General features: G+C 42.4%; 1 protein-coding gene and 1 long non-coding RNA gene across 2 annotated transcripts; one reads left to right on the plus strand and one right to left on the minus strand.

Annotated features, from left to right (window-relative positions):
* On the plus strand, positions 1–22,396 carry znf219 (zinc finger protein 219). Its single transcript, XM_085147219.1, has 5 exons — positions 1–283; positions 10,098–10,182; positions 10,416–12,735; positions 12,891–13,037; positions 15,978–22,396. The coding sequence occupies exons 2-5, from the start codon at positions 10,177–10,179 to the stop codon at positions 17,138–17,140; spliced, it is 3,636 nt and encodes a 1,211-aa protein (XP_085003345.1). The 5' UTR covers positions 1–283; positions 10,098–10,176; the 3' UTR covers positions 17,141–22,396.
* LOC146522384 (uncharacterized) lies at positions 2,604–27,015 on the minus strand. Its single transcript, XR_014871699.1, has 2 exons — positions 26,918–27,015; positions 2,604–26,871 (listed from the first exon to the last, which is right to left on the minus strand). It is a non-coding gene; the product is annotated as an uncharacterized LOC146522384 (long non-coding RNA).
* Between the last annotated feature and the right edge of the window lie 770 nt (positions 27,016–27,785).

Genomic DNA, 27,785 nt, shown 5'->3' on the forward strand with positions numbered 1-27,785 from the left:
AGAAGAAAGGAGAGAAGGGGAGAAGGAAAAGAAAAGGGAGATGGAGGAGGAGGATGTGAAGGAGGAGGAGAGAGATAGAGAGTGTGTGTGCGTGTGTGTGTGTGTGAGAGAGAGAGAGAGAGGGAGAGAAGAGGGTGACCAAACGGAGGGAGGAGGGAGGGGGAAACGGCGTATGCTTGTATACAACCCTGATTTCCATTTTTTTCCCAACTCGTAATGTATTTAATTCAAGTGAAACGTAATCATGACGTGTCGTGTCATTAATCTCCTCGCCGCCTCTCCCGTAAGTACACTGAGTCTTTACTTTCAACATATATCCTATATCTTCATTTATCTTCTTACATTTTATTTACCACTATGTTTACATATATGCACTTTTATGCGTGCTGGCACGAAACACCGGCGACGAAACATTTCCAAAATTGTTTAATTTACTGCGACTGTTGTTGCCTCTTTTTCCTCTCTCTCTCTTCTTCTTCTTCTTCTTCTGTCACGGGCAACACGCGGGATAATGGCCAACATAGTTGTTGATGTGTTTTATTTCACTCCGCTTTTTCACATTTATTTATTTATTTCATTGGCAGTTTTGGCTGTGTGTGTGTGCGCGCGTGCTCGCATGTGAGTGATTGGCACGAGGCATGCATGTATGTATGTATGTATACATGTAACCGCGCGCTTCGGACCACTTTACGTGTTGTCATGTATGTAAGCCGGTGTATGTGCGCGCGTGGCCGACAAGCATGTAGCAGTCGGAGCTTCGCTTATAAGCGGTGACATGACAAAAAAAAAAAGAAAAGAAAAAAAGCGGAGAAATGCACTGTTTTCCCTCATAACTGAGGAAATACTCGGTGTAACAGTTAAACCAAGTCGACTCGAACAGTCAGCACGAGATGAAATGCGACTTAAAAATGCTCGCAAGTGCACGAAAAGTCACTCGGAGGTTTATTTTTGTTTAAAAATTGAACACAACTTCAGCTAAGTAGTTGTGCAAGCTAGCTCTTAATTTTTGTTTTTATCCGCGCGAGCAGTTTGGTAATTTGGCAGCTCTTCTTTAACCTCTCTGAAAAAGAACGGCGTCTTTCTTCTTCTTCTTTTTTAAGTAGGTTATATTTTTTATTATTTATTATACATGTGTATTTTTTTTAAAGAAGAGCCAAGTTCTCTGTGCGTAACGGAGGATTTCGATAAGCCGCGGACATATTGTCCAAGCGTAAAAGTGGATTTTTGCATGTTAGCAAGTTGATTTACAAAGCGTAATTTGTAGGTAGATGCGATTAGCTTGACTAATTCTTTTGTTGGACACACATTAGGCATTGTGTTGTGCGTTGTTTCCGAGATAAGCACCGCCACTTTTCGTGTGGGATACGCGCAAAAAAAGAGAAAAGACTGTTTAACGGTGCTTTATAAACCTTATACTTTCGGCCACCTTTTACTACAATGTTTACTACAACCCGTTTAGTTGTCCTAACGTTACCTCAGCGCTCAGAAAGTAGCATAGCAAGTGTGGCAATACATACAATGTTGGGGCCGTGTGCGTGCAAAACGCGTGTCGCCAGATTGTGTTCAGTAAAGAGAAGTTACCGGTTTTCGTCCAAAAATGTGCGTTTTTGGACTCGATGGCTCTTTTTTTGAGGGGGGTGAGGGGGGCACTGATGTCGGTGGTAGATTGGCAGAGAGGGATTCAAGATGAAATCCATGATGGCACTTTTCCCCCCCTCCCGTCCTCTCCTTGCTCGCTCACTCGTCTTTTTCCCCTCCCTTAATCTTTTGTATAGAAAATTTAGGAACAAAATGGAGCAGGGGAGAGAGAGCGATAGATAGGCTGACATGACACACACACGCCACCCTCCGACTTCTCCGACTACCCTGCATCCCCTGTGTTCATGATTTTTAATCGCATTTTTTCTTTTGGTTGTTGTTTTTGTTTCTATTTGGAAGCGGGATTGTGCGCGGACAACATCTGCGGGCAGGGTTAATTTGATTTTAGTGTGTGTGAGGGGGTGTTTATTAGTGCATTGTTTGTTGATGGTTATTTATTTCATTAATGTGCCTCTAATTGAGATGGCCGCGAGAGAGAAGAGAGAGGGGGGAAAGGAACGTACTGAAAATGGTTGCACGTTATTGACGCACATCACAGGGGCGAGGAGGAAATTCCTCTTGAGATAAGGCGCAGACGTGTCATCTGGGTTGACCAAAGACACTCCCGTTGCCTTTTTCTATATCCAATGGAATATGTTTAGGGATCCTGAAATGCCCTATTTCTTTTTTTTTTTTTCATATCTACCCAAAATGTCACACTCTTGAGAGCCTGTGCACAGTGGAAGTAGGTTGACATTGCTTGCGTGTCCTAAAATGAGGCATGTTTTTGGAGGGTTTGGCATTTTTCAAGACGGTTTTATGCACATTAACTTTCATAATCCCTCTACGAAAAAGAAAAAAAGAAAAAAGAAAAGAAAGCTGAGACAATTAGAAAAGAAATGACTTCACTCCAAATCCCTGTTTTTCTTTGGATCATCGCCTGCAAGAGTGACTTTTGGCAACAACACGCTACTTTTCCTTATCCGGGCTTGATCAAAAACTAATAACACAAGCATTTTTTAAAAAAATTATTACTCTGTTAGTAAAAAAAAGCCTCCCCTGCCTTTCTACAGGTTGTTTGCCATTAGATATAAGGTGTGATTTCATGTCAAACCCTTTGCAGATACTCATCTGCAACCAGCTGTACTAATGAATATAAAACACTGGCCCCATGTTAAAAAGGCTCTAATGGTTTTTGCTTCATTCAAACCTCTGTCTGCTTGTTGTGTTCAAATAGTATCCACCTCCTCCTCCACCTCCTCTGTCACCCTCAATGCCGCCTACTTCCCATCTTTGTACATACTGTACTGTACTTGAAGGGGCACATCCACCCCATCCAGGTGGCTCTTGGGAAAGAGATTGTATGTGAGGGGAGAATGAGACAGAGGGAGAGAGAGTAAAAGGGAAAGGAGTGTAGCACCAATCAAGGCTTCTGATTGATATAATTGGGTCATTAGTGCGCTGCGGGAGAGGCACCTGCTTGCCCTCAGTTAGGGAGAATCTACTGCATTGTGACATTTTGAGACTGTTGAGAGTTCTGCTAGGCTGCTCGGGATTAGAGTGTATTTAGAGCATTAGGGTCTTACTTAAATAGTCTGCCACTTTTTGTTGCTCGCATTTAGTTTGGAAGACCAGCTCTGAAATCAGCGTTTGCAGCAGAGGCGTACAGGTAGACGGTGCGAATAAAAAACAAAAAAATCAAACACGACGATTTGATAAGCAAAACATTTTTCCAACTTTCCATTAGTGGCAGTCCCGTGTCTGCGCTTTTCAGCCAGGTGTGCGATGTTATGAAAGCAAGCGGTATTTGAATTTCTCCCTCAAGTCTTTTTTAAAGTTGCAGTACAACTCTTTTTGTGTTTTTTGGTTGCATTTCATTTGACCTACAGCACGACAGATGCCTCCCCAGATGAAAAACTGAAAGTGTGAACTATTTTGGCCTCAATTTAATCTGAAAACATTCTGGACACCGCATCAAAGCACTTTATATTGTAATCTGAAGACTGTGCAATAGAGAGAGAACCCCAGCAGTCCCCAGTGAGCAAGTACTCGGCGACTGTGGGGAAGAAGAGATAAAGTCATTGTTGGAGTGCATCCTCACTTTTCAGCTCAAATCCCCTGCAAAAAAAAATAGAAATAAAATGTTACATTCCAGCCTATACATAGAGTCAGGGAGCCCTTGAGTGCAATCAGTTACCCTGAATTACACCAGGATGTGTTGATTTAAGTACTGGCACCTCCCATTTATATGTGTCTTTATAAAATATAGTGCAACTGAGTGTGTTTCAAACAAGATGTTCCTAAGAAAGAGAACACATGCTCTGCAAATTTCCCCAGGGTGAAGAAAGAATGAAGCCATTACTATTATACACTTACCCTTTTCCCCCCCACACTAAAGCTGTTTTAGGTATCTGATATATATACATAAATACCCCAGGGAGGTCACAGTGAGTGGTGAGCATCCCTGAGGGGGTCGAAAGTAGTGTGTTGCTTAAGGACACTAAAGTGGAAGGGGTGTCATTCATGGAAGAAAGGTTTCTGAACCTTTTCCCAGACAGTAGGGAGAAAATTGATCAGGTGGATGTTTGTTTCACCTGCAGGATTGTCTCCAACCTAGCAACTGATCCTCGGTGTGCACACATAAGCCTTTTAGGAAGAACGCGTACAACCACACACATGCTCCAACCAATTCTTCTTTTAAAGCGTCAGTCTCGTAATCCCGAGTCAGACGAGTCATTCAGCACCCCCCCTTCCCCCTCCACTCACTGGTTTTAGGCACGGCGCGGCCTGTATGAGTTGGAGCGAGACTCTTGTTTTCTCTGCCGAGATGCTTTCCGGTGTTCGGGATTCGCCTGCTCGGGTCTGGCACTGCAACGTTGCCTCCCAGTTCGAGCATCAGCTTGTGTTCTCTCGCTAGAGGAGTAATTCATTCAAAAAGAGAAGAAGCAGGAGCTTGAGAGGGGATGGTGCATTAGAGGAGGAGAGGTTAGACAGGAAGAAGCAAAAAGGAGTAAGGTTGTGAGAAGTGGAGCATAAAACACATCAGTGAGGCAGGAAATGCTGGCTCAAGCTGGACTTTGCGCAGATGAAAGATGGTAAAAGTTGGGACGCTTCCTTTTAATGTAACTTTTTCTTCAACTCTGCTCAAGTACCTTTTGAATAAGGTTAACGGCGTAACAGATGCGAACCATTCGATCGCCGTTTCACTTGCGTTCTGCGATCCAAACGATACACATGAAGTAGCATTTTTCCCTGTATAAGCAATCTGCAACACTCATCTTTAACGGTCGGTGGCGGAGACTGCGCGGGAGATGTTCACCCTTATCATTGTTGAAGCTGAAGATGAGGGAAGAGCGAGAGTGCGAGGCAGGCAAAGTTGAAGCGAAGCCGGCGGTGGGGAGGGAGGAGGTGGTAGTGGTGGTTCAGGGAAAGGTGAAGTAAAGGAAATGAATACCGGCTGTGGGGAAGTTCGCCACGTGACCACGCGATAAAAACCACAGGGCCAAATTATACTGTACCGCACAGGGAGCGGGCTCCCCTCACTTCCTCTCGCTCTCATCTTCTCTTTTTCACACACTTTGTTTTTTTCTCCCCCTTCCTTGTGGTCAGTCTCTCATACACCCACTTATCCCCAAAGGACACCTCACCTCGCGCTGGCTTCATCACATGAGAGTGAAAGTAATGCAGCGGGAAGAAAGATGCACTTGTAGGGATTCACAGAAATACACACACAGACTACGAGCACAGTCCTTACTTTATGCCTTAAGGCCGGTGCCTGAGACCTTGAAGATGTCTATTTTTAGGTACGTGGAAGAGGACTTAATTTTCAAACAACACAAAGGTCGCTGTTGCTATAGATCACTGGTTCCCAAACTGAGAGCGAGATCCCCAAGGGGTCACAAGGGGTCAAGGAGAGCAGAGCATACACTCAGATTTATTCTAAATCTTTTGACATTTACCTCCACAGGCTGATAGGAAATGAATGAAGGGATCATTGTAAGTCAGGCTTAATTACACAAACTGTGACGAGGCATTCAAAGTACTGTTTAGCTTCATGAGGCTACAAATCACAATACACAAGCCCTCCTTATATACAACCTATGATACATTAACGCTACTTATTATGAAGCTGTATAACACTTCTATCCCACACACACAGGTACCATTATGAACACTAGGTGAAAGGTGTTCACACCCTGATATATATTTACAATTACAACATGTATCTCTCATGTGCATGTGCAAACCTGCACTGACTGCCTTCACAATAAAACTCTGCCACTTCGGTGGATATTTACACAGTGACACCCCCGATCCCCACCCTCACCTAAAAGAAAAAAATACAAAAAACTTGTCTGAACATATTGTGCAAATTTCCCTCAGCCAGTATTTACCAGGGATGTAACGTATGATTCAGCCGCATTGTTATGCACTTCTTGTGATCTGAGTCAAGGAGTAGTTATCAGTATTTAAACAGTGCAGTTTAAAAAAACAAAACATAGTGACCCTGATGATAAAAAAAAACCAAACTCATTTCCAGTCAAGGCAATTCAGGACCCACAAAGCTGCATTTCAATTGCTGGAATGTCAACTTCGGGACGCTTTAAAGCTGGCGTCATCTTGCGAATTACTGTGTCATTACACTCCTGCTCATGCACTGCAAATTTCAGGATCAGGGGAAAAAATAAAGGGAAAAAACAGAAAAAGCCAGTGAAAGTGCAGGAAAATCCAGTTTGTATCGAAGGGATGGGAAAATCCATTATGTGTTGCATATCAGCAGTCAACTATAGCTCCGGGCCTGAGAAGTGGAACAAATGCTTAAGTGCGTTTAACGTGGAGCCTTTGTAACGGCCCGCAGGCCGTGGCTGTGACAGGAAACCAGGTTGCTCAGAAACCCTGCGTTTCACTCCATTTGTGATCTCAGCAAACGCTTTCATGAGCAATTTAGGGTTTCAGCGGTTCGCTTTTTGATGATGATGTCATGATGTCTATTTTGTAAATTGTGATCACATTTAAGCGATAAATCAGGGCCTGATTAAATGTGTGGCTGCCCTGTGATTGACAAGCTGCTAGCATGTATGTCTACAGTGGCTCTTAAGCCTCTTTTCCACTAGTACCTGCTCAGCTAAACTCAACTTGGTTTTTTCATTAGGTGGTAGTTATGGGTACTCTGCACTTTATTAGCGCTTATTCTGACTGTTTTCCAAGTGACCTGAGTCAAGTTGAAAAAGTGATGTCAGAAGACCGCATGCCACTGATTGGCCCACAAATGAGGTCACTGAGTGAGTCATGAGAGCAACTCTTTCGCAAGAGTCAAACCCGGCAACGGCTGCTGGGCAATGGCCTCACACCGACTTGGCTCTTTCTTTTACCCTGAGTCTGACAAAAAGCCAAAGTGTGTGAAGCAGGTGTACCATCGCCTCGACCTCCTCCATTGTTGTGTTGTCTTTAGATTGCATGCAAACAGCGTCACTGGACTTTTGGGTTGCCTTGCTATAACGACCCCGCCCACATTGAGGTGGTAATGGAAAACGACCAAAACCTCGTTGAGTAGAGTATAGTTGAGCCGTGCAGGTGCTAGTGTAAAAGACAAAAATTATGCTACACTCATGGCTCCAGACCATTGTTTATATACAGTTTTTTGTGTTTATCTAAAGCAAACCAGAAAGTTGTTTTGTAAAGTCTATAGCACTGATTCCCAAAGTATGGGCCAAGGCCCCCTGTTGGGCTGCAAAGGTGCTGCAGGTGGGCTGCAGTATTAACAGAAGCTCAGTTTAAAATGAGTATGTATTATTGTGTATAGCCAACAGCCCGTGTTGTTCATCTGGTTTGAATGAAAGTTTCAAGAAAATCCATCCCTTTCTCTTGTATTTTGATAAGAGTGAAGCTTTAAGATTGGGTGAGACCCCATTTTCTGGTTTGCAAGTGGGCCACAACACTCTTGACTTTAGGAATGGCTGGTCTGTAATATCATTGTGAATCTTCTACGTGGATCACATTACCTAATATTAAATATTCATTACCATGACGCACATTTAAAATCAGATTATTACCCCTCCCCTTACAAAACTAAAAACACCCACCACACACACACACGTAGGTGTCACATTTTTGTACGCTGCTCTCACCCTTGCTTTGAGTACCTCCCCAATCCATTTTATAGCTCGCCGTGTGTATGTGTGTGTGTGTGGACACACTGGGAATGAGCAGCATTTGTGGATGATGTGAGAATGTCGTCTTCGGTGCGCTTCTTGCTTAATTTACACCTGCTTTTTATGTGTTTCTCCCCCACCTGATTCCAGCATGATTTCTTCCCCACTCCACCCTCTCCCCGAGTCACCCCCAGCCCCCTTTTCCCATGCATCCTCTGCTGCACCTTATCTCCCTCTTTCAATCTATCCAAATTTTCTTTATTGGCATGACAGGGCCGGTGGTTGGCGACAGCCACCGTCACGGTGGAACAATGCATTGTGATGGTGATATTCATATGATAATGCCATCAGACTTAATACTGCAGCAGATACATTTAGATAGCCACTCTCTCTCTCTCTTTTTCCTGCTTTTTATTCCTTCTCCCTTTCTGCACCCCCCCCCCCCCTTCTCTGTCTGCATGTGTATTTCTGTGTTGACTTTCAAAATGGTTTTTAAATGTTGCTCTCTCTTCATGTTATGCCCCAGCCTGCCACTACCACTACTCTGATTTCTCTGCTATTCTCTGTTCTAGCATGTCGCTTTCTCTTTTTTTGGTTTCTTTGCTTTTACCCTCAACACCATGTTGCCAATCAAATTAAATCATTTTCGTTCACATGGCTTCTGAGACTGTTTCTTTTTTTTTTAATGCTGCCCAGTTTGTAACTGCTCTGTCTATTTGTCTGTGTCTCCCTCTTTCTTTCTCTCTGTCTGCCTCCTTTCTCATTTTTTTTTCTTTGCTCTTCGCCATGTTGGCAGGGCCCAATCTACCAGCTGATATCAGCATTCCTTGGCACTCTGCCAACTGGCAACACTGCAGGAGAGAAAAAAGAGAGGAGAGAGAGAGAGAGGGGAGAGGGAGAGAATGAAAGAAAATTAGTGAATAATAGACGGAGGGAGGGAGGGAGGGAGGGAGGGAACGAGAGAATGAGAGGGGGATGGGAAGAAGTATGAATCAGGGAGAGAAAGAAAGACAGAAGGGAAAGGAATACGGTGAGAGAAAGAACAATAATGGTGGATTAAGAAAGGACTGTCTGTGTAAGAGTGTGTGTGTGTGTAAGTGTGTGTGTTTATGTGATTGATATGGTGTGATATCCCTGTGAGTCATAGCTGAGCTAAAATGTCAACTGGCTACATGAGAATCTCTTTGTCATCAAGCCTCAGTAACTCTCACACACACACACACACACACACACACATATACTCAAATCCATATAAACACATATGTGACCGTACCGCCATGTGAACAAAAATGTGGGTGACACACCTGCGAGCACAGATGTTCCATTGTTTTTGCCACAGTGATTTATGACCTTTTTGTTGTGTTGTGGGTGCTCAACTCCTGCAAAAATGATGGACAAAAACCAGCCACGGCGCACACATATTCGGTGGAAGTGAGGCGAAGTGCTGCGCTCTCAAAATATTTGGGCGTGTGAGCGTGCCCTGCCAAAATGCTTGTGCGTGTTCAATGCGCAGTATCACACTTCACGTTTCAGCTGACTCTGTTATCTGGGGTGACAGTCGCAGTACAGTCGAGACAACAGCAGCAGCGGGGGCAGCAGCAGAATAAGCTCACATATATAAATGACTTCAACAATTAAGCATGACTAAGCAATGTATGGGTGAATGCCACCACACCCAAACAGCAGATTTATTGTTCTGGCTAGGTGCATGCATACCATATGTGAGTGTGTGTGTGTTTGTGAGTGTGAGTGCGTCCGGGCCTGATTTAAGCAAAAAAAGCTGCTACTGTATGACTGTTCAGGAAGGGTGTGTGGGGAAGTCAAAACATTGCGCGCCCATCCTGTTTGGGACAGTCCGTGTCCTGTGGTGGTGCCCTTAACTCCTAAACACACACACACACTAATGCACATTCACACTTCAGATAATCATCCCATATGTGCTAACAGTATGCCAGCATGTACGCTGAACACATGCAGGAGGCAGAACAGGTGCACACCTGTTACACATTCAATGCGCACACCAATGCAGGCTGAGGAGCAAGTGACGATCAAATACAGATTTTCTTCGTAGTAAACATGCACGTGCATTAAAATGTATTGTTGAGTGTGCATTTGGTGCTGAATCTGTTCAAAGGGTCTTAGTGTAAATAGCTTTTAATCCTGTTCGGCAAAACTCTGCTACCTGCAGTTCATTGCTGGATATTTCAAAAGCATTACGCTGATACTATTATTCCTAATTTACCTAAGTCTTTAGTTAGATAATTGTCTTAACATGCTTTAAAAAAAAAGGCTGGGAACAACTTCAAATGCAGTAATTGTTAGATTTTTGGTTGCAAATAATTTTCTGAGCTTTCTTTTTGTCCTCAGACAATTACAAGAGGAGACTGCCACAGGACTGTGTCCCCCCTCAGTAGAGACACTAAAGAATGGCATAACATCACACACAATGCTGGTAGGACTTTTTTTTCTATTTTCCTATATCCGCATGCATCAACACATAGACCTCATACCCTCGAAGTTTGTGCAGTTTTTAAAATCTGGCCAAGGTTGTGCTACAAAAGCTAATTATGCACAACATGCAAATTTAACCTTTTCTTGAGGTTTTTAACTTTTAACTCCTTCTTAAGTCGCTGGTTGCTGCTCATTATCTGTCTCTCTCCCTCTCTTTGTGTTTTTTACTGATAGAGGATGGATTCTCCACCGGAGTGTGTGTTGTCTCTTTCTTGTGAGCAGACCCAGTCGCCCCCAACGCTGCCATCTCTAGACCACAGCCCCCAGACCTCCTCTCCTCACACTCAGCTCTCTCTCCCCGATAGCCCTGTTGTCTTGCCCATTCACAGCTCCGAACCTTCCCCCCAGAGCCCGGACACTGCGCCTTATTTCCCCCTCTCTCCGTTCCCCCTCCACGAGGGTAATAACAGCAATCACCATGATGTTGATGAAGAAGATGACGAGGAAGGGCTGGATGGAGTACCTCCATCCCCAACGCCGGCAGTGGCTTTGTTTCCAGGAGGAGGGGGACAAGAAGCTGGATGCAGCCCCTGTTTGGACTCCTCTCCGCCAGATACACCATCAGCACCATTACTCGGGTGTGGTGCCCTGGAGCTGGCCTTGTCTTCAGGACAGAGTGGGAACTGTAGTGATGAACTAGACCTCCAGCTGTTCCAGAAGGATACTGTTACCAGGGCCACACCTGGAGTTGGAGGGGCCTCTTCGGGGCCTGCACTCAGGTATCCCTGTCATGTATGTGGAAAGAGATTCAGATTCCAAAGTATTTTGTCTCTTCATGCACGAGCTCACAGTCTGGACAGAGACCGGCGAGCTTCAGCTCTGTATAGGACTGGGCTCCCTTCAGCTCCACTAAAACAGCACCTCAAAATCCAGCAGAACCACAAAGACCTAATTCCGAATCACAGAAGTCACCCAAACCAGCGTTTACTGCCTGGGGCTCTCATCCAGCATCTCACAGAAGACGATGAAGTCAATGGTGAGGTCAAAGGTCTCGATGATGGACTACAGACAGACCAGAACCCCAGTTTTTTACTGGATGATAGCACACCCTTGACCCCTCCGCTGACAGAGGACCCTGTGTCCGTGACCTCTCCCTATTCTTCAGCCACCGGGGAGGGCGTATCTGCTTCCATCACGCCTACATTTCGCTGCCATGCCTGCAAAGGAAAATTCCGAACAGCTTCAGAGTTGGCACGGCATGTACGCATTCTCCACAATCCATACAAATGCACTCTTTGTCCCTTTTCTGCCAGCCAAGAAGAAAGCCTGGCATCCCACTTACAGGAGTGCCACCCTTCTCCCGATGTACCTGCTCTTCCACCAGCTTACAGTTCGAGGCCCATCATCGCAACCCCCGACACCCCAGTACCCACGCCGACCCACACGCCAGCCCCAACCCCGAGCAACCAGCTGACATCAGTTGCTGCAGTGGGCGGGTCCTCTTCACTGCCAGCATTTCGCTGTGAGACTTGTGGACAGCGATTTACGCAGTCATGGTTTCTGAAGGGACACATGCGAAAGCACAAGGACTCCTTGGACCATAAGTGCCAGGTATGTGGCCGTGGCTTCAAGGAGCCTTGGTTCCTCAAAAATCACATGAAAGTTCATCTCAACAAACTTGGCCTCAAGGCTGGACTGGGAAACCCTGGGGGACCAGGAAGTGCTGAGCAGCAGTCTAAAAGCTCCCTCAACGCCCTCTACTCCAGTCTCCTTCTGACTCAGCGAGGAGGTGGTGCCAGAGGAGGTCAGGGAAGAGCAGAGAGAGAAACTGGAGGCAGAATTGGGATGGGTTTGAGTAAGTCAGCCATCCTGGGCTATCTTGGTTTGCCTAGTGATGGCAGTGGGGCTAGCTGCATGGAGAGACTTCAAGCAGTGGCTCAAGTAGCAGAGATGGGAAACGGTGGTGGCAGTGGTACTGCAGGGGGAGCAGACTCGGGAAGAGGAGGGGGAACGACTAGAGCAGGGAGAACCGGGGAAACTCCAGCAACAGTTTCAGAAGGAGGAGATCAGGCAACTTGGTGGCAGCTGGTGGCTCGCAGCTTGGCGGTAGCTCAGCAACAAAGGCCTCATCAGCGAGGCCAGCAGCAAGGGCAACGAGGCCCAGGGCGGAGTTCAGTGATTACAGAGGTCGACCAAGTCAGAGCCTACCTTGGAGGCCTGGATCCTAGAGAAGAGACCGGAGGACCAGGAGGGCCATGGGAATGCCCAGATTGCGGAAAGCTGTTCCGCAGTCTACAGCAGGTGGTAGTTCATGCTCGAGTTCACACTCAGAGGCCCCAGAAAGGAGGTGGCAGCGAAGAGGAAGGGAGCAGTCATCATAGAGGAGTGGGGCTGGGAAGAGGAGGCAGCGGTGAAGTGAGACAAGAATCCCAGCTACACAGCGGTGGATCCCAACAAATGGCAGAACTGAGACAGGAATCAAAATTGATGGGTGGTGGATCACAACAAGCTGGAGGAGCTGCAGGGTTTCACTCTGTCATCTCAAGCTTCAAAGGTGTGACATGAGTGTTTTTTTCTAGTTCTTTGGTTTGTGTTTGTTTGCTAGCATATAAGAATACATTGTTTTTCAACTTCAACTTTCTATTGTCATTAGAATCTTAGCTGCTATCTTTACATTTTCCACTTTTTTTCCTTTTTCCCTACTTGCAGGAGAAAATGGGCTGACGACAGTCTCCTCCATACCTTCAGTTCCCACCAGGGAGCGAGTGCGTGGCAGAGGGATAAAAGACTGCCCCTACTGTGGCAAAGCCTTTCGCTCTTCACACCATCTCAAAGTGCACCTCAGAGTTCACACAGGTGAGATGCTGCTGTGAGTTTAACAAACCGTGTTTACTTTTTTAACCTTTATAAATCCCTGGAAAGGTTGCATTGAGCATCGTTGCTTTTCTAGAACTACAGTTTTTTCTTTTTCTTTTTTTTAAAGATTTTACCCCAGAGGCCTGGCCAGCGCTAATCATAGCCCTCTACTGCAGGCAACTGAGCTGCTCCACCGGAGCAACTCCAGCTTAAGTGCCTTGCTTGAGCGTATATTAACAGTAGTTTCTGGGGGGAAAAAATCAAGCCACTCTAGGGATTAAAAAGGGAAATTGCTCACTTCTTTTACTGGCCTCTAACATCGCTACCAGTAAACGGTACAAAAGAAAACCTTTTCATGTCTTCTCCAATTAAACAGTAATCCTCATGTCTCTATTTCGATTTGTATAATGCAAAATTTAGTTAAATGAAACTGGTGTGGTTTGATGTCTTTTTTTTTAATAATCTATTTATTTTTATGGACACATATTTATTTCTTGTCAATTACATAAAAATACTAAATAATGCACAAATTAAATGCATGAAAAATTGCAGAGAATTCTCTGTCTTTGAAATAAGAATCTGTAACAAAAATCTTTAACATGTATCTTAAATACTGTAAAGAGAAAAAACATTTTAATAAACTTTTTTAGGACAAAAAGAAAAAAAAAGAGGAAAAACTGAGTACAGGATTTCTGATAACCAACTAGACTTGGACTTTAATGAAAGTTAGAATCTCGAACACCACTCACACTCATACTATTAATTAATGATCCATATTCATAAGCCTTTATCAGCATGAGTCATCGTCACTTTTCATTATTTGCCTTCAGGTGATGTATTTGATCAAAATTAAAACCCATCTCTCATTTTTTGCGATGCCACCTATCACTACTAACTGGAGAACTTCCCATAAAGACAGCAGCCAAAAAATGCACAGTGTGAAGTCTTTTTAAGAGTTGCCATCATCATTACTCATTTTATAGCTGAAAGGACTTATCTCAACGCGTTTATATTTTTCCCAATCATGCACTGCTCATTTTCTCATACACTACTGCCTCTGTTCCATCAAGTGATTATCACATGGTCAGTAATTAAAGCAAATGCATCAAATTATGATAATGCTCTCTTCAGATTCTCGTTTCCCATCGAGAGTTTTATCCTGTCTTTAGTGTTTGTTTCACCAACACAATCAAGTTGTTCCTGCATCTGTACGTGCTCCCGCGTTCCTGGACCAGTTTTTTCCTTTTTGACTCTTGGGAATAAGATCATTTACGTTTTTCATATGTTTAACGTTTCTTGCTGTTAATGTTCAACATCATCCCCTTTATCTTTCCCAGCTGTGTAATTTTTAATGAGTAATGGAATACTGCCATCTTTCTTTAAAACATGTAACTGCACCTCTTACTCAGAACTGCTCAAATGACCTTTGAGCAGCTTATACTTGCTGCAATTTTGCAAAATACTTGCTTGCCATACTTATTTGCGATGTTACGATTTTGCAATAAGTGCTGTGGTCTTTAAGCATAGTGAAAGTACTTTTAACATATTTTAAAAATGATTGCATTTTTTGTGTATCTTTTACACATGAAACCATTTAGACTGCTGAAATTTGTCCTCACGTCTGCATTTCACACAGTGTACCCATGAGATAGTCCTCAATAAATAGGAGTGAGTGAAACTGATTAAAAAATAATAATTATTTGCAGGGAAATTTCATTTTAGCTGCCATAAAAAAGTACAAGTATATATTGATATTGGAAAAAATCAATCTGACCTTGTTTTATTTTCAAAACTGGCTTTCCTGTGAAAAAACATGATTCGTTTATTGGCTTATGAACCGCTCTTTTAAGGTCCCACCACAACATTTCAGTCAGGTTGAGATCTTTACTTTGATTAGGCCACTGCAGCACCTTGAATTTTTATTTTCAGCATTTCTGTTGTAGATTTGCTGCTGTGCTTGGGATCTTTGTCATGTTGCATGGCCCAGTTTGAAACAAGCTTTGACTATTAAACAGATGGTCTCAAATTTGACTCTAGATTACTTTGGTATACAGAGGAGTTAATGGTCGACACGATGACTGTAAGGTGCCCAGGTTCTGTGATTGCAAAACAAGCCCAAATGATCACTGTTTCACAACTGTGCTCAACAGTTTGTATACTTGTGTTTCTTAGCAATAAGAGGCTTGCTCCTGGTAACTCTTCCAAATAAGCCATATTTGTTCAATCTTTTTTAATTGTACTGCCATGAACTTTAATATTTAACATGCTAACTAAGGCCTGTAGAGTCAGAGATGCAGCTCTTAGGTCCTTTGCGGTTTGTTGGACAGTGTTGAATTGGGGTGAATTTGCAGAGACGTCCACTCCTGGGAAGATTGTGTCATTAACACACTCCTGAACCTGCCAGACCAGAAAACTGGTAAAAATTCTGCTTTCATAGAAATGCTCAGACTTGCTGATGATCATTTAATCAAGCATATTTGATTAGCAGCACCTGGGTACTACTTAAGTATCTAATTCCTATGGAAGTCTCAAGAGTATTCATAGTTTATCATGTGGCTTCAAGGACCTGTGAAAGCTTTCTTTTTTGCATGACTGTATATGTGTGTATAAGAGGCAACTGTTTTTCAGGGTTAAAGGTGAGTACCATCAGGTTTCTACTGAAGAAAAAAAAAACATCCTGTATGTGAAATCAAAATTGTGTATGCCATAAAATAGCTTATGGTATATGATATCATTAATACTAACACAAAGGTATTTACTAACTGTAATATAAAAATACTTAAAATCACCAGAATATTTTTTTTCCTTCTTACCCAGTGAACACCCATTTTGGGGCATTCATTTTGGAGCATCTAATGAGTCCCACTGTTTTTTAAAAGATTTTTCTAGCTTTATTTTTACTGTTCTATAAATAAACTTTCTTCATCGTGTTTTCTCTAGGTGAGAGACCCTACAAATGCCCCCACTGTGACTATGCGGGTACTCAATCTGGCTCTCTGAAGTACCATCTCCAGCGGCACCACAGGGAGCAACGCAATGCCTTATCAGCTGCCTCAAATTCCTCCTCCTCTGGTCTCACCTCCACTATCTCTGGAACCTCTGGATTGGTCAAGCAGCGCCGATCTCAACCCAACCACTGCCCGGTCAACCGGGCTCCAACAGACAACCCCGCCTCTCGACCCAGCCAGCAGTCCTGGCTCCTAGGACTTCCAGACCAGCGGGAGCATCGAAAGGCCTTAGCAGCTCTAAGGGATGTTGACCTAGAGACCCAGTACAGGTACCTGTCTGGAGTAATGGGCGTGCTTTACCAAGGTGGAATGGAAGGAGGCTGGATCAGGGAGTCTCCTCCACCAAAGGCACCTAAGGTGTCACGACGTAAGCCCCTTACTACAAGCCGAATGGTTCAAGCATCAAGTGACAAGGAAGTACCCGTGCCATCAACTCAGGAGGGTGGTTTTGAACCACTGGATCTGTCCCGTCGTACTTCACCTGGTCTTGGAGGGATGGAGGAGCATGGAGGCATGAGTGTAAGGGAAGGTGGTGAGGATGCCGTAGAGGATAGTTCAACAGGGGTTAAACTGAGCGAGTGTTTGTTTTGTCCTTTTCGAACATCATCAGCAGAGCTGATGGCCATGCATCTCCAGGTCAACCACACCAGTAAGTCCAGGCGCAAAAGAAGCTCTTTAGTGATCTTGGATGATGATGGAACCTCAAAGACCACAAGGCCAAGGATGGATCCCTCTGACCTCGACCCTCTGACAATATGGAGGCACGTAAGTGAGGCCGAGTCCCAGGCCTCCATGGGAGAATGGTCCTTAACTCAGTCCCAAACTCTTAATGGTCTCTCTGAGCACACAGCAGAACATCTGGGTAATGCTCTTGAACACCCAAACTCCATGTCCTCAGTGTCAAAGAATGTAACAGATGTTCCTGAACTCAAGGGCAAAATTGATGAAGAGAAAGATGAGCAAGATGAAGAATTTGAAGAGAATTTGGAGAATAGCAGTCTGGAGGATTCACAAGACCAAGACCTGAGGATGTCCCTCGCTCTTTCACCAGCCCTGAGCTCTAACCACGTTGGAGGGGAGGAGGATAGAGTCTAAGGAGATTAAAATGTTTTCAATGACACCACTTAAATTGGAATGTTGGGTTTATTGTTTTCCAACAAATTTTGACAAAGAATTGAAGAAAGGGCAGAAAGTATTACATAGAGAGAAGTTGTTTATGGTTAATAATGTTTTGCCCTGTCATACCTTCATTTCTGGACAGTCCTGAGGAGTCTTGACAAAGAGGAGAGCCACAGCTATGCTATTTCCTCTGTCATTATTTGTCTCCTTGACTTTAGGCTTTGTGGTCCACCACAAAATACGGTAAAATTCCTGTAAAAAGAAAGCGCATGGATGCATCTTTTCAGGATTTTGTCGGCCACATTTTCTATTTGTTTTTCAGACTTCACCGAAAGATGGGTGATTTTTACGATGATCTCCAATTTGATAATCGAAAGATCTAGGGCAAGGTCCTGCATCATTCTAGAGTCGTGCATTTATCCCACACTTATAATGGACTGGTAAATCCCAGACTACAACACTGACCATGCTGGAGCCAGCTGCGACTAGTTGCTCTCCTGACGGACTGACCACTGAACAGCTTCAGGTTCCTCCTCAAACTACAACAAACAGACACGGAGGAAAGTTTAGTCTAAAAAAGTTTCAAGCTGCAAACCTCGGCTAAGCTATTCTTTATTAATTTAAGGCATGAGGCAACCGTTACAGGCCGTGTGCTTTCCTTCAAGTATGTATCACTGCCTTGTTTGTCAGAAAAGTGTTTCTTGATGACTGTGCTAAAGAAAAACAGAAAGTTTGTAATATTTTTGTTCATTTGTTTTCAGTTAGTGCCTGTTCATGTATGTCGTCGAGAGAGTCTCTGGTATCCTTGCCCATCGAGGCTCTGATAGATCGTTCATTTTATCTGAATATACAGTTTAAACGATTTAAGTACAATATATTTGTTAAAAGTGGTTCTAGGGTGTTGTGAATAGTTCAGTTGTAAAAGAAATGCTACATCATAGTGTAATGTCTTTGACACAGACTGTAGCTGTTTGTGGCTCAGCTTGAAAAGAACAAAAAAAAGTATGTGATATAATGTGAGGAAAGGTCAAAAGCTGAGCGCTTAAAAAGGAGGTCAGAGTTCAACATTCAGTGTTTACAATGGTAGCGGTTGTTGGTTGGGGATGCAAAGGCACCAACTGAACACAGAGCGAGAGTCTGTGTGAGGGCTGAAGGGGCGACGCTTGAGCTCCTGAATACAATCAACTGACACATTGTTTTGAAGAGACTACGACTGTGTCAAAAAAAAGGAAAATTTTAACTTTTTACAAGGTAGAGAACGACAAAGAAAGCAGTCTAGCTGCCAGACAAGACTAAATCTAAGAAACAAACTGTACTCTTGGGTTACGGTGTGTTTTAGATGAGTAGTTTCCCTCTCTTCTTCTTCTTTTTTTTTTGTTTTAATAAGAAAAGAAAAGACAATGGTAGGAGTAATTATTAAAACACTAACAAATGCATAGGCATCCCAGTAGAATATGTGTAGCTTTTGTAAAGACGAAAAAAAAAAAAAAGCAGACTTTTGTTTATTTTCCTTTCAAGATGCTTACAGAAAAAGGTTATCAATATAGGTGATATTGATTATAATGTTTGTGAGCTAAGACTAGTTGGAATGTCTATACAGAGCACTGTGCAAGTTTTTCTTTTGAGTTCCCAAAGTAGTTGTTTTCATTTTGACTTTATCAATAGACCAAACGTTTTTTCAATGGCAGTTGTCACTTTCGGTTGTCATTTTTAAGTGTGTAAATGTGTGGTTTCAGTAGATTTACCCCATTGATTAGCAAAATCAGTCAGCTAGGTTGTCAGTGTATCAGATATTCGACCACTGAACTGGTGGTTAGGAAAAAAATGAAGTGCATTTTGTTTTTTATGTGGAAACATCCAGTAATCATTTCTTTATCCTTGTTTGAAGGTATATTTATGAATGTGAGGCATTAATATTCTCTTACACTGGTTAACAGCCTCTATTTATCTGCTAAGACTCAAATTGATGGGGTAATTTATGATTGTGACCACTCTTTAATGTGCATTAATGTGATTAAGTTCCCTTTTTAGAGCACCTTATGAGTTTTGTAGTGAAAGTCCCTTAGTGGTGTCTCCTTTAACAACTACTGTCAATGCCACCGTGCCTTCTGTTTCAAGCACTTCCTGGTATATTTTGTAAAACTCACCAAAAGCACTTAGCGTATATCGACACACTCTCTTTCCTCTTTCCTATTCCCCTTCAACACATCAGCCCATTCTCTTGATCATCTTCTCCTGTGTTCACGTCCTGATCCCTCCATTCTTGTGTTTTTGTTTTTATTATTTGCCATATTTTCGGGCCCATTGGGCCTTAAACAAGGTCATTAGGCCTTATGTTCTAGCATGGCTAGACTCTTAAAAGAATGAACTACCTACCCTTAGACAAGTAAAAATTGTTGTAGAAGTAGGGTTAGAGAACTTCGGGTCATAATACTAACCCTTGGTAAACCAAAGCCCAAGTCTAAGACACATATACATTGTGCTTAATCTCATGAGGTGCCAAAACATGTCTGATGTGACACTAAATCAAATACACTAGAGGAAACAAAATAATTCACCTTTTTCCTTTTACTCTCTCTTTTTCCCCTCATCATGCTTGCTCTCCCTCCATGTCCTGCTCTCATCTGTAAACAGTCTATCTCTAGCACCACTTGAAGGTGACGTGTACTATCTGGTATTGAGGCCTTTATTAGATTTTTATTTCAGTTTGTGTGGTGTTTGTTCAATGCCGTTGAGATGGAAAAATGCTCTTATAATGATAAGTATTATTGTTTTAGCATTATGGTTAAAAAAAAAAAATCAAGAGAAATGTGTTGTTGAATGTTGTACAGATAGCATTAGAGATGTTGTGTTTTTTTTAAGGAGAGCACAAACCCGAGCATTGGTCCCTCCAACTCCTCCCGCTGGCAGATGGGAATAAAATGGACTGCCAATCATCATAAAGGTCTAATGACAAAAAATCCCAGAGCTGTGACATGTTTTCAAAAGAAACAAAAGATTTGAATGTAAAAATGAAGCCAAGGCCTCATTATTTCCAAATTGATTGCAAAGAAACAAAAATCCACTTTGTACCTAAGCTAATCATTTTACTCTTTTGAAGGTGTAGTTTAGTAGGAGTAAGACAAACACACGCGTGGCTTTGTAGTGACTTGATGACAGGGAAACCAGGATGTGCTTACCTGAAAACTGATGAATGCACATTTACATTCCAAGGATACACAGTTGGTGTACCTAACATGTTTAGCAATTTCTATTTTTTCATACTTTGAACACCTTCCTACTGTTTCATTGAGGTGTAGCAGTTTTTCACGTGACGTCATACACACATTGCATGAAAGTTGTCTGCATATAGGATGTGATACAACCACTGGTAGCTACTGTTCCCAGACTGGTTGGCAAGTGGTTGCTGGAGGTTGCGAGTTGAAAGTGGTCTCAAAGAGAGTGGTATAAGGAAGATTTTGTTGTTCTTGCTTTGGCCACTAACAAACTGCTGTGGTTGCCTGTAGTTTCTACACAAGTTGGTGGATTATTTGCTTCCTCAGTGGCATTAAACCTTGAAAAAAATTGCAACACAAACAGAGAATGTTCACCTTCAAAGTAAAAGCCAAGTAATTTTAAAAGATGTGACTTTTGCTTTGAAGGCAAAAGTTTTACTACTGCTCTGAGAGTAGCTGGCAAGTGTGTGCAGATAAGTCAACATGTTCCTTGTAAACCGTGGGCGACTGCAGCAGTTTCTAGGAATAAAGGCTTTCACCAACTAGTCAGTGAATAAACATTTTTTGCTAGCAACTGGTGGTTGGCAGATGATCACAGCCTCATCTCTAGACCTGTGTGTCTGGGGCCTTAGTCACCCTGCAGTGTCACACATCCGAAATAGCACACTAGTTAACATCATGTTAGCCATCATGTTATTAGCAATGACATGACCGCAAAACATAAATAAGCTATATATGGTGTAAAAGAGAAAAAAAGACTTCTAAAAGCTAAGCTGCTATTGTGTCATCAGATATGTGCCTAGTTTGTGTAAGAAATAGTACTGCTGTTCAGTGAAATCAGTTATAATTAATGCATCGAGGAAGATGTTATTCACGGATGCTAACTGACCCTGGGTAATGCCTTGATATTTTAAACCAACAATGGCATCTTGTTGGGCAGTGTTTTGATCTAGAAAATAAAAAAATATGGTTGTATATGTCCTCTGTCATTTATATAATCACTGTCAGAGTGCTGAACAACCACACGTAGTAAACACAAGGAAAGAAAACTGCTCATGCTAGCAATGCTAATGGTAGCTACAGGTTTTCCTTCTATTAAACTTGTTTAGTCTAAATTTAAAAGTACATTTAGCCAAATAGGAGACTACAAACAGTCCTACCTTTGTCTTGAGATACTAAGACATCAGAGCAGATTGACATGTTTAATATGTAACAGTTTATTTGCCAAAAGATTATTGAAGCAAAAAGAGTGTATAACATCCTGTGTTAGCTAGCTCATCTATATTGTTACAGTTAAACTTTACTGTTAAGTTCAAACTGCTTGTTACCGAGTAGAGTCTGCCCTCTTTTCTTGTGGTATTTACCCTTGTCTGGTATTTATTCATTAGTTGCTTAAAAAAATGTTCTCAAAGTTGATTATTGCCCTGAAGAAATAAGACATCATGTTTTGTGTATCAGCAGCAACTACAAATTCTGTTTTTAATTATATAGTTGTAAACTGTAATTCTGTAATAGCTATTAAGAATATTGTCAGATTTTTAAGGTGCATTCACAATTTTTAGAATAATTCACAATTAGAAATAGAGACAAAATCAGCTGACAATTTAACAAAGTATTCAAATGTTTCCAAGAAGATTGCTTGTGTTTGTCTGACTTCAGTTAAGTTTTTTGCCAAACAATTGTTAAAAAATCAGCGAATTTTTTGCACAATTTTCAATTTGCTCGCTTGTAATTTACAAATAGATGTGAAAACGGCACCTTATATCCTGATTGTGAATCAGAAAATTCTCCAGAAAGGATACATTTGTCATTTCAAAGGGTATTGTTCTTTTTTTTGTAATATGACAAATCTTTTGTGAGGTGAGGGGACCACGCTGGGTTTGGGCTCTTGTGTAGTTTACTGCCATTGCAGTGAGGGAAAACTGACCTAACATAGTAGTGACTAATATAACTTTGTGGACAGATAAAAAAATAAATAAAAATAAAACACATTAGAAATAAATAAACACAAAACAAATCCTGTCTCTTTCTCTTTTTTATACCTGTTCATTTAGGATGCAGTTGTTCTTTAAAGTGTGAAAATGCTCAGTGAGACAGCTTTATTTTGCATGTTTATCTGCATTCTATAAGAACGTGTTTGTGACTTCAGAATTTGAGATGTTGAGATGCTGCATCTGGTTGAAGTGGGTGAAATACAGAAAGCTTGAGCTTGTTGCAAAGGGAGCCCTCCTGTGGCTTCCTGGCCGATATTGAGGGGATTTAAACAGGCTTCCCTCAGTCTTGATGTTCATTTCTGCTTACAGGTCACAGAGATGTTTGCTTTAAAAACTCTGATAACTTAGCAAATCTAATGTTAGAGATCTGTAAATGTATATCCATTAATTATGATTTAATTAGTATTTTACAGCAGTGGTTCCTAATCAAATTCTGCCTGTTTAAACTGAGTAACAGGGGCAGCTAAGACTGAATTTTCCCTATTTCCCGACTAAGAAGATTTTAATTTATTTAACCTGTAAGCTGCACAGTTAGCGCTGTACTGGCATGTCCTGCTGGGAAATGAGAAATGTTACTGTATATTCACAAAAGGACAGCAATGCAAAGTAATCTGAACATATAGGATCTGTTTGTTTTGGGGTCTTTTTTTATTCATTAAGCTTATCTTTATGGAAGTTTTTTCCCTTATTGAAAAAAACAAAACATTTTTTGCCCTCTATAAATAAAAAAAAATCTGGATTATCATCTCAAAATTTTTACTTCTTAACTTGAAATTTCAGGTTATTTTCTCATAAGTTTGACTTACCAAGTCAACATTTCGATTTACGTTGGGGGTTTTTGTTTTGTTTTGTTTTGTGTTTTTTTTTTTTTTTTTTTGTTTTTACATTTTTTCCAGTGGCAGAAAGAAGCTTTTACAAAACTGATGTTTTTTGCATCATGCATATTCTGTCATCTGTGCTTGTGCTGCATTTTCCCTTGATTGCATGTTAGCCTCTAATTTGGGCTCCTTTTGGCATTTAAGGCCTACTTACAGCACCCTAAATGTAGCGTGGGTTGCATGCGACCCAAATGTCAAGGCACTCCTGACATCTGGGCCAATAAGGGTTGACCTGTGGCTGAGTGTACACAGCCGCAGTCACCGTGAGTCAGCTGTGTCAGTCAAGGATGAGTGTGTGGCCCACATTTGAACTGCACATGTGGGTCATAACTGGTGCTGACATTTTCCTCTAGAAGGAGGACGTGGAAAACAAGGACCGCTGTAGTTATGTCAATGTCTTTCAGTACCTAATGTGTTCTAATAGTATTATTTGAACGTGGAAAGGGTTCTATTATTTACAGCAGGCATGAAATCCCCAGGCCAGGTGCAGGCTAGGATCAAATGAGATACGTAATGACAACAGCACCATCAAGTGGAGACACTTGGCAGGGTTGAGCAGAAGGGAATCTGTTTTCTGTGCTTCTGTGTTTCCTCTTCCCTTATCCCTGACTCTAACCAGTTATGTCTGCTTACTTCCAAGCCTTAGAAAAAAATAGGTAGCTCTTAAAATAGATTCAGAAATTCTAAACACCCTTTTTAAAGTTAAGTGGCCATGATCAGACATGACATTACATCAAATTAACATTTAAACACATACAACTGTAAGTTTAAGATTGTTTAAATAGAACCCCCGCCACCCACCCCCAGGCAGATCAACAGAAATACCAATGGTATTGACACTAAAGGTACTGGTATTGGATTGATACTTTGTTTCTGTTCTCCCAGTGTGTAGCCCACTGAATTGTGTTAGCCTATAGCACATTTAATCAACTTTGGGTGAACAGAAGTTGACCCAAAGTGGTTAAGAGACAGGGGAAAAAACCCACAGTTTCAAAACACACAAAGAGCTTAAAGGTGTGTGCTGTTGTCTGAATTAATTATTGTTGAAAAATAAACATCACAGTGATTCACTGGTCATTAAAATGTGTTCAGAATTGCAAATACATGATGATTCATCTATAAATGAATGACAGACTGCTCTATCATGTATACACGGCCTTTATAAGTGAATAGTATTGGCATTGGTATCAGCAACAATGGTCCTGCGTTTAACTTGGTCTCAGATCGATACCAATATTTGCAGTATTCTGCAAAAACACAATTTACACTTTCTGCTTTTGCAAACGTGGTTTATTTTGAAACTCTGGACAGGAAATCGGATATTTATTCTGAGTGGGATGTGGAAAATAGCATCCTTGTATTGTGAAGCCTCCCCCACCCCACATAAAAAGTTTAGAGCAGGATGTCACTGCAGTATATTCGTGTGTTTGCAGGCTACACGAGTTTTCAGCTCATGGTCATTTCAAAGCTGAAAAAAAAAAAATCATAACTATAACACATCAATTACCACGCTTATGTAAAAGGCGTATCTAAATGCTCCAGGGTTATACTTCTTATTACCTGCCTATTAGCCTACATGTCTGTACCAGGGCAATAGTGTGCTCCCTGGTGACTGGTTGAGACTGAGTGGGCGAGACAGAAAGAGAGAGAGGGAGGGAGGGAGAGAGCTCCTGTTGCCCATAAACCGCAGCGTTGCTGTCACTAAAGCTTCCTCCCATCATCTGCACCGGAGAGCTGAGCATCTCCTCACTCTGTCAGCCTACCTGCTTCACTCGGTCTCGGAGCATCCACAGTCCACTCAGCCCACCACCCCCTCCCCTCCATCACTCTTTCATCTTTTAATTTTTTATTTTTTTCCCAGAGTCTGTAAAGCACACACTGCAGCACTCTCTCGCGCGCTTCTGGCTGAAGGACTGAGCACTGAGAGCAGGAAAGACCCAAGTCCACTTCTTCTTCAGTTGCAGAACTCCCTCCGCGCATCTTCCCAACATGAGTGAGGTGAGTATGTTACAAACTACAGCTCGTGCTCGGTGTTTGGGACTCGATCACTTTCTTCTGTTTTTAGTGGTGCACGGTCTACAAGTGCAGTTACTGGACTTGGTTTTATTACGCGCTGCAGTCCGCGCATTCTACCTCCGTGCTGAGCCGTAATTTCCTCCGCGCGTGTACGCATCTGCACCTGTGTGGAATTAACCGTGTTATCTCTCGTCCCCGCGAGCACGCGCGGGTACATCACATCCGATCCGATCAAGCTGCTGGTATTTTTGTCGTTTGTCCAGACCCCCCCCCCCTCACCAATTCCCGCTACGGCGAGGTGCGGTTAAGAATCGGAACAACGTGTCTTAGCGCAGCGCTTTTTGCTCCTGCTTGGCTTTGATCCCGAGACTGACAGAAGTGCTGCAATGAGAGCAGCAGCAGTGGCACCAGCTCACATCGCCAGTGGGCACTATGGACATGGTGATGGAGCAGAAGGGTTTTCCCAAAACCGGGATGTCAGGGCTTGTGGAAGGCAGGGAGGGAGGGATTTCATAACATCCAAATGATGAAATTCCAGCATGTGAATCATTTCTCATTTAGCGAGTGAAATGAACCGCTCTGCAGTATAGTACTTGTTTCTTTCCAAAGCTAGGGCTTTCAGGCTTTATCTCAAGGATTCATGCAGTACACAAAGTTCCATATTTACTGCAGAACCACTCAGTGATTCATTCTCAAGCTGCTTTTTCTCCTTTGTGTAATGAAGTGGTTTTCTGGTGTGGAAGTGTGTGTGTGTGGTGGTGTTGGGGGAGAATCCATGAAAGCATTAAAAGTATGCATACCTTGTCTGTAGGTATAAGCTCACCAGCTTTATTGCTGAGATGCATCATTCTCCCAGTGGTTTTTCATGGACGGAGCGGGTTCTACTTGCAGCTCGCGTGTCAGTTCTTCATTATTTCTGGGAAATAATCCTTAAAGCTTTAAGCTGCAAGTTGACTTAGAAGTAGAAAGGAATGATGTATTACTCTTGTAGGGGTCTTGAACAGTCACCCTCCTTAGACCTCATATTAATTACTTGTGCATAATCTCTAAGATATTCATCTGAGGTGGAGTCATCGTGACTTCCCTTTCCATAGGCAGTGGAATGGAAATGATAATCAGGCAGATTAAAAGATAGCCATGTTACATAACTTACCAGTTTGTACAGTGGAGTGTCATGTCAGGAGGTGCTGAGATGGTCGCTGAATCAATCACTTCAAGCGTAGATAAAAATAGCCTCCCTGTGGAGCGATTATTTCCTCTCTTCTGTCACAGAAGTGGAGCAATGGTCCAGTGGGACTGTTCCTTCTGTATGTGTAATGTATTTCACTCTTCAGCCCGGGGCAGATGGGACGTGTCACTGTCTTTTGATACGTAGCAGATGATGCCACTGCTGCACATGGGGGGATTTGAAATGTAAACACACACAGTGAAGGATAGAGCATCTGCCGGTTACCTCTGCAAATCACTAGATTTCCGAAGCCTGTCTACTGCATGTGTGCAAAGTTGTGGGCTGAAGCTAGTGGCGTCACAAATGGGGAAAAAAGGAAAGAAGAACTGGAGGTTTGCCTTTGTGAAGCCATTTAGATTTAGAAAAAGTGCATCTGCTGATGGAAAAAATGCACTTTTTTCCATCTGTCTGCACAGACAGACAGATGGAAAAAATGCACTTTTTTCCATCTGTCTGCACAGACAGACAGTGCCTAAAAGGCCTGAGCTGATAATGAACCTGGGCTTCAATCATGATCCCAATCAAGAGAAAATGTAAGAAAAACAAAAAACAATAACTTTTATTGATACAGTTAATAGTCTTATTACAGATGTACAGAGTTGCATTACAACAATAGACTGTATATAAAAGATGGACATAAAACTGGTGCTTGACGTCAGACTGGGTATAAAGACTTCCTATTTTAAAGAGTTGAAATTATTATATCTGTTGTTGTCTTTAACAACAAGTGAACATGTTTTGACAAAAAGGTTGAATGCTAAGCTATCAGCTATCGCTGACTAGCTAATTAACAAGATGCATTCATAACAGACCCACATACCTGCTGCTATTTGTTGGATGGTCCGCTAATACCATCCCAAAAGATGGTACTAATATATTCATAGCACCACAAGCCACATTGTTTTCCATAAAACGTATTAAAATACTCCCAAAGCCAACATTGCTACAGAAGCAGGTGAAGGTTTCAGTTTTAGTAACTGGAATTAGCGAGTGTAAAGTGTCCACACTGGAAGCAGTTCACAGTGATGTGGAAACCAGAGAGAAAGTCAGCGAGCTTCACTGACTAAAGGTGAAGTAACTGCAATGGGCGAGAACTTAACTTCCAGGTGAGCCACTGAAGTGATTACCAATAAGAGTGCAGGACACTGCTGATAGTAAATACACTGGAGTTATTTAGCCACCCAGAGACTTATCAAAGTGATGTGCAATAAGCGAATTGCTTCCAGTGTGGACTCAGCTTAAGGTTCTCCATGTTTTTTGTTGGCAGATTGTAGGGAGGTACGGACTGTC

This window comes from Neolamprologus multifasciatus, chromosome 3 (genome assembly GCF_963576455.1).
Source record: "Neolamprologus multifasciatus chromosome 3, fNeoMul1.2, whole genome shotgun sequence".
In the NCBI taxonomy this organism is placed as follows: Eukaryota; Metazoa; Chordata; class Actinopteri; order Cichliformes; family Cichlidae; genus Neolamprologus; species Neolamprologus multifasciatus.

Bases quoted from the DNA above. Each gene is read 5' to 3' on its own strand.
- znf219 (XM_085147219.1), top strand. The intron at 12,736-12,890 runs GTGTGACATGAG...CCCTACTTGCAG, and splicing joins TGTCATCTCAAGCTTCAAAG to GAGAAAATGGGCTGACGACA. The intron at 13,038-15,977 runs GTGAGATGCTGC...TGTTTTCTCTAG, and splicing joins GCACCTCAGAGTTCACACAG to GTGAGAGACCCTACAAATGC.